Source organism: Falco punctatus, assembly GCF_963210335.1.
Source record: "Falco punctatus genome assembly, chromosome: 21".
NCBI lineage: Eukaryota > Metazoa > Chordata > Aves > Falconiformes > Falconidae > Falco > Falco punctatus.
In genome coordinates, this window is record NC_137601.1 from 166,946 (window position 1) to 173,436 (window position 6,491).

Here is a 6,491-nt window from a genome sequence, read left to right on the forward strand (position 1 = left end):
GGGGGCACCGCGGTCTTCACTCAGGTCCGCTCCTCCGCGCCGGCCCCGCCTCGCGGGTTCGCGGTTCCCACCCAGGTCCGCCCCTGAGGGTGGTCCTAGCGCCGGGGCCGCGCGGGGAGGAGCAGCCAATGAGGTGCTGCGGTGGAGGGCAGGCAGCCAATCAGAGTGCGCCGGCAGCCTCGCGGAGGCGGGGCGCGGGGGCTTGGCGGGAGCGGCGCGCGGGTGGGGTGGTGCTCGCGAAGCTCGTTAGAAACCGGCCTCAAACCGCTGCGAGCCCCGCAGGAACGGGCCCGCCGGCCCCGCCGCGCTCCACCGCTGCGGCAAAGGCTCTGTCTCTCGCAGAAAAAAAAAAAACCTTTGGCAGCTCTCCAGCGGCTCTTCTCGTGGGCTGCTGCCAGCTTTATCTGTCAGGCGGTGGCGGAAGGGGGCTTCGGGGTGCACGGGGCCGCTGTGGAGGGTTTGTGGGAGGGCTGTGCGGCGCATCTGCTGGCTCAGCTGGAGGAGCGGGGGCTGTGCGCCGTCCATGCCGAGCGATCTGCCATCCAAATTGCTGACGTGAGGCTGGTGAGGTGCCTTCCGTTGAAAAGAGGCTGATTTCTACCACCCCACCCCACCCACCCCCCGTTGGATAGTCAACCCTGGGCCTGCTGAACCACTCAGAAAGACAACTTTTTTTTTTTTTTACTTCTTGTTTATGCTTTATTTTTTTGGGTGGACTTTCAGCTTAAACTTTTATAAAGCTTTCCAGATCAAGTGGAGCATCAGAAGCGCGTGTGTTGGAGCATGATGCTTTGAAGAAGCACTTTCAATTTACATTTGTGACACGAAGCGTCACCAGACTTTGTGCTATAACAAGCTCTTTTCTTTCGAGGGAGACACCACCTATGACCTACCTTGCTGTGAGCCAAGCGAGGAAATGACTGATTACACAACCAAGCCAGGCTGTAATTTAGGTTTAGCAGTGATCTGTGGGTTTTTCGGGGGCCGTATTTAAAATTAGGGCCCTGAAGATGAAAGCAGCTGCCCTTCCTGCTACCTTTCCTGGTGGTTTCTCCTCTTCCTCAGGTCAATGTCAAAGTCTGGCAGCAGAGACAGAACAATTTTGGCTGTAAGAGGCAGAGACTTGCCCAGTCCTGCCTGTGCTGCCTGATAACAGCACTTTGCGATGTGGTTTAACTCTAAAAATGACTCCTTGCAGTCTCAAGGTGCTGGTTTGCTTAATTTTTTTTCCCCTTTATTCACTTCTTGGTGTTGAAACGGGGCATGTAATCCTGTCTGTGGCTTCCCTCCCTCCTTGCATCCTGGCAGCAATTGCACAACCACAGGGAGGCCCCAGCCTAAGCGATCCTGGGAGGCACAAAAAGTGGTTTTTATCCCACTTCCCCTAAATTCTCTGCAAATCCTAAGCAGAAGCTTTTCTGCTTGCAAAGCCTTCCTACGAGGTACCCACCAGCAGCAGCAAAGCCCTTTTTCTTCTTCAGAGTGACCTCTTTAAATTTTTGGGAGGGGGGTTCTCCCTGTTTTTCTGGGCCATATTTCCATTGACAAACAGCTGGGGAAGCAAAAATCTCTCCACTCTCCCACTAAGGATGTTTCCTTGTGGGGAAATGTGGGTGTTTTGCAGCTCAACAGGAGGGGAAAAAGCCCAACAGAAAGCATTAAATTGGAAAGAAAACATGCCTTGAGTGTGTCCCCTCTCTCCAGTGTGGAAAAACCCTGCTCTGCTCCAGGCCCACATGCAATTTCCTCCTCTATCTTTAATCCCCTCCCCCCCCCAAAAAAAAAAAAGTAGTAATAGTTAAATGGATGAAAAACGTGCATTCAGGGTGGGTTGAGAAAGTGGTTTGGGGTGAGCACTGCAAAGCAGCAGTGGGAAGCAAGATACCCCCTTGTCTTTTTTTTCTCCCCCCCCCTTTTGAGGCTTATGTTCACTGGAGAACCGCCCAGCCAAGCTGCAAAGAATGGTCCGTGCAAATGTGGCAAGGAGTGGGAGGGTGAAATTTTGTGACTAATTTGGCTAAATTAAGTGTTAAAAGGAAAAGCAGATGGGGCTGATGTGTGTGCGCGCTCTTATGGAGCAGGGGGGTTCATTGGAATGGTGGAAGGGTCTTGTTTCGGGGGGATTCAGGGGCAGAGAGTGAGCAGAGCTGGCCCCTCACCCAGCCAGAGCAGTGGCCGGAGTCGTTCACCGGCGAAAGTGGCTGGAGGGAAGGCGAAGATTTCGGTCTCACTGTCAGCATCGTGGAAAGCCACCCGCCCGCCAGCATAATCCAAAGCCACCTCGATGCGTCGGGGCACGCGGCTGTGGGGCAGAGATGTGGGGCTGGGCCAGGTGAGAGCCCGTAGCTGCCCCAACCACTGCCCCACGGCCCAGACCCCTCGTTCGGGGCTGAGACCGAAGCAGCCCTTACGGGACATGAATTCCCGAGCCACCCCCAGCGCCCAGTCGGGACCGGGACGAACCTCCACGGCCCAGCGGTGCCGGCCCCCCGAGAAGCCCTGCAGACCCAAAACGCAGCGGAGAGACTCGAAACGCTCGGTTCCTGAGGGAAGAGGAGCCAGGGGGGATTCCCGGCGTCCTGCGGTCCGGCCGTCTGCTGACACCAGGATTTGGGGGTGAGCTGTAGCCGGGTCCAGCGTCACGGTTGCTGGGAGGGGGAGAGGGGCGTTAGGGGGGCTTGGTGCATCCTGGTATTAGCTCCAAATATTGCACTCGAGCATCAGTTCTGCATGTTGCACCAGCCCCAGGCACTGCAAAAGAGCATCAACTTGAAATATTGCACCCAAGCTTCTGCCCTGGATGTTGCACCAGAGCATCAGCTTCAAGTCTCGCACCTAATTACCAGCTCTAAATGTTGCACTGAAACATCAGCTTCGAATACTGCATCTGAGCATTGCACTGGAGCTTTAGCACCAAGTATTGCACTTGAGCATCCACCCTGGGTGTTGCACTGGAGCATCGCTCCAAATATTGCACCTGAGCATCAGCCCAGGAGTCTGCACCCAGGTGCTGCACCAGAGCGTCAGCTTCAAACGTTTGCACCTGATTATCAGCCCTAAATATTGCACTAGAGCATCCGCTTCAAATATTGCGCCCAAGCATCATCCGCTTCAAATATTGCGCCCAAGCATCAATCCCAGGCATTGCACCAGGGCGTCAGCTCCAGATTTCGCAGCTGAGCCCCAGCTCTGGATGCTGAACCTGAGCATCAGCCCCAGGTGCTGAACCCATCTGTCATCCTCGAAGCCCAACTCACCTCTCCGGTATCCCCCTGAGTCTTCCTCCAGTGAGCACCCCACGATGTCTGGAAATAGAAAGTGACCCCGGAGACTCGTAACCCTGGATCCAGCCCTGCCCCGTGTGTCCCCCTCATTCCTCATCACAGGGAGAGGGTGAAACTGCTGGAGGTGGGACCCTCAAACCCTCTTTGTGTGGTGCATTGCCCCCCTCTGCACCTAATTAACGTCCCAATTTGGGTGCTGGTTAACACCTAGAAGCCCTCTGCACCTCCCACCTGCAGTTGCCCACCCCCTAAGGCTGCTATAAAAGGGATAAATCCCTGAAATGTTCTTAATTAAAGGGACATTTATGATGCTTGGACCTTCCAGCCAAACTCTGTGAAACCCGAGGAGGTCTCTGCACTCCCCCAACCCCGCTCCTAGCTCCCATTTCTGCCTACTAAATCCCCCTTTTTGCCAGTTTTTCCCCTCCAAACACCTTTAAACTGCATCACCGCCTCTGCCAGCATGTTGGTTTTCAGGGCAAAATCCTCGAGTTCCGCTTCCAGCTCCGGCATCAGCGGCAGCGACGGCTGCGCCCTCCACTCTGTGCACCTCAGGGTGAGGGGGGGGCAAATCGGTGTGTTTAATGTGAAGAAATCCCCAAATTTCCCTTCCCTGTCCTGAAGAACCACAGGGAAAGCTTTATTTCCCCAGGAAAAGCTCCAGCTCCTTCCTGCAAGATGTGATGATAGATTCTATGCTTCCCTCCACCACCTTCCCCCCCCAGGCTCTGGATTAACCATCAACCCTCCCAACTCAAAAGCAAAAATCCCTGGGGAAAAGGATGCAGGGTGAGGAGGAGACCCGCAAAACGGAGGCTTTTGGCCCAAAAACGGCATTCCAGGTGGTGCTTTTTGGCCCCGGTACCTGCTCAGGGTGGTTTGGGCATCCTGGAGAGGAAGGGAGAGAAATTCTCAGGGCTGTTTACCAGGGAATAAAAGCCAAAAGGGGGAAAAAAAGAGGGATTTTGGAAAAAGATTTGGCTCACCCGTAGCAGGGCACTGTCCGGTTGCCGGCACTTGGCCTGGAGCTCGGAGCGGCGTTGCTGGAGCCGGGCCATTTCGGCGGCTTCACCACGTCGCTGCTCCTCCAACCTTAGGCGCAAGCGGCCAAGACGGATCAAGAACCGTGATTCCTGTTCACCCAGCACCCGCCGAAGCCCTTCCAGCACCGCCAGCAGCTTCTGCTTCTCGGCATCAACTCTGCTCTGGGAGATGAAGGGAAAGGAGGAGGATGCTGGAGGGGGGGATGAAGCATTTTGTCCCCCACAGTGCACCCCAACAGCGGGAGCACCCACCAGCATCTCCTGTCTTGTCTCCTCTGCTGCTGCCGCCAGCCCAGCACGTCGCTCATCCTCCTCTTGCAGGGCTTTTAGGGAAGCTTCAAACTGGTCCTGCAACCAAGAAAAGGGGTTTTGGCTCCTGAAGGTGAGGGGAAAGGCCGGGGCGGGGGCTGGGGGGACTGGGACCCCTAAAGCACCCAGGATATAGCCAGCACAGGTGGCCTCATCCTCCTCTCCAGCTGTGCCGAAGCAGATGTGTGCACCTATATCCACTTCATAATTAGTTTGTAGCTATGCGATATGTATACCCACACCTTACCTATACGGATTTATAAATACGTAGTGCTGTATGGTCACTATGGGTCTTCCAGCCCCCATCCCTCCATGACCTCCCCTAAAAAATCCCCACCAGCCCTTTAAACACCCCAGCCCTCCTTTGTTTCCCCCCTCCTCGCACCCCCAGCTGGGCCCAGACCCCCTTTGGGGACCCCCATTTCCCTTCCGCACCCGGAGGCGGAGCAGGAACCTCCAACAGCGCAGGCGCTGGGTGACTGCAGGAGCTTTTAAACTACTCATCTTCAGAGTTTTTGGTTCCCCAAACTTCCACCCACCCCCTCACCCCCCCATCCCACCCCATGCATACTTAAGCCTTAGCAAACTGCGGTATTTCACCTCAATTTTTACTTTTGGATGCTCAAAGTTCTTTCCCCTCCCCGCCCCCCCCCGGAATAATGGGGAAAAGCTTTGCCACATCTGCAAATACATATTTGTGTGGCTGACTTTTAACGGAAATCGGGTTTTTAGCATCACTCAGGCAGGGAGAGGGGGTTGGACTGGGTTTTCACTCACCCTGTACCAGCAAGCAGCCTCTTCGAGGGGCACGGCGGGGTGGGCGCGATGCTCAGCACAGGTGGTGCAGAGGAGCCTCCCATCCCGGCGGGAAAAAAGGGTGAGGGGTTGGTGGTGCCTCTGGCAAAGCTCCTCCGCCGCCGGCATTGCCAGCTCCTGGACGGCTGCCACCACGTTGGCCAGTTGCCGATTGGGACGGAAGCCACCGTGGGGGAAAGGTAAACGGCACTGGGGGCAAGACCCAGCTCTGGAGGCATCCGCGGAGCAACGTTCAAGGCAACGGCGGCAAAAATTGTGCCCGCAACTCAGGATCATGACAGGATCATGGAATAAATCCAAGCAGATGGCGCAGGTGATTTCCTCCTGGAGATGTTCCACAGCGTTTCCCGCAGCCATGACTGGTGCGACGGGGTTGTTTTTATGAGCATTCAGAGAAATGCCCACGCAAAGGGGCTGGGCAATGGTTTTCCTGGAAGCGGTGACGGGGCAGGAGGCTGGTGTCGGCATCTGGAACCTCCCAGGGAAAAGCAACGCAGCGCTTATCCGACTTCCCCACCGCCCCAGCAATAAAAAAAACCCCAAGGACAAGGCTAGCGAGGATTTAATGACAGCGGGGGAACACAGGCAGCGGCTGTCAGGGTTTTAAGAGGGTGATTTATTTGCAAGGTGAGTTTTTTACCACTCCAGCTGCACAGGGGGCGGGGTTGGGGGGTGAGAATGGCTGTAGAAAGGAGGGATTAATGCAGGAATGCAACAAGTGAGCAGAGTTCCTGCTACATCCCGCAGAGCTCACGCGTCTATTAGCTGTGTGACAGCAATAAACCCAGTGGGGGGTTTATGGTGAAATTAAAACCCGCTGCTAAACCTTAGCACCCAAATTGGGTATAAAAAATAAAAAGCAGGGGTGGTGGTGGTGGAAAGAGCTATCTGGTGCAGGATCTGTGGGTGGAAGTGGTGTTAGTGGCCCATCCTAGGAATGAATAATGTTAATGCAGTTGTATAATAAAATTATTCCAGGGAACCAGACTGAGTGAGGGTCTTTGAGCTGGAAGTTTCATTTGTATAGAATATAGCCCAC

General features: G+C 55.2%; 1 protein-coding gene across 2 annotated transcripts; it reads right to left on the reverse strand.

Annotated features, from left to right (window-relative positions):
* Nucleotides 1–1,511: 1,511 nt before the first annotated feature.
* On the reverse strand, nt 1,512–6,079 carry LOC308055981 (E3 ubiquitin-protein ligase TRIM11-like). 2 transcript variants are annotated; one of them, XM_080370676.1, is made up of 8 exons: nt 5,414–6,079; nt 4,580–4,675; nt 4,271–4,489; nt 4,150–4,172; nt 3,719–3,834; nt 3,258–3,305; nt 2,464–2,648; nt 1,512–2,302 (listed from the first exon to the last, which is right to left on the reverse strand). In XM_080370676.1, the coding sequence occupies exons 1-8, from the start codon at nt 5,918–5,920 to the stop codon at nt 2,234–2,236; spliced, it is 1,263 nt and encodes a 420-aa protein (XP_080226802.1). In that variant the 5' UTR covers nt 5,921–6,079; the 3' UTR covers nt 1,512–2,233. The 2 variants fall into 2 exon arrangements, with proteins under 2 accessions (XP_080226802.1, XP_080226801.1); XM_080370675.1 differs by having other exon boundaries at nt 1,512–2,648.
* Nucleotides 6,080–6,491: the final 412 nt, after the last annotated feature.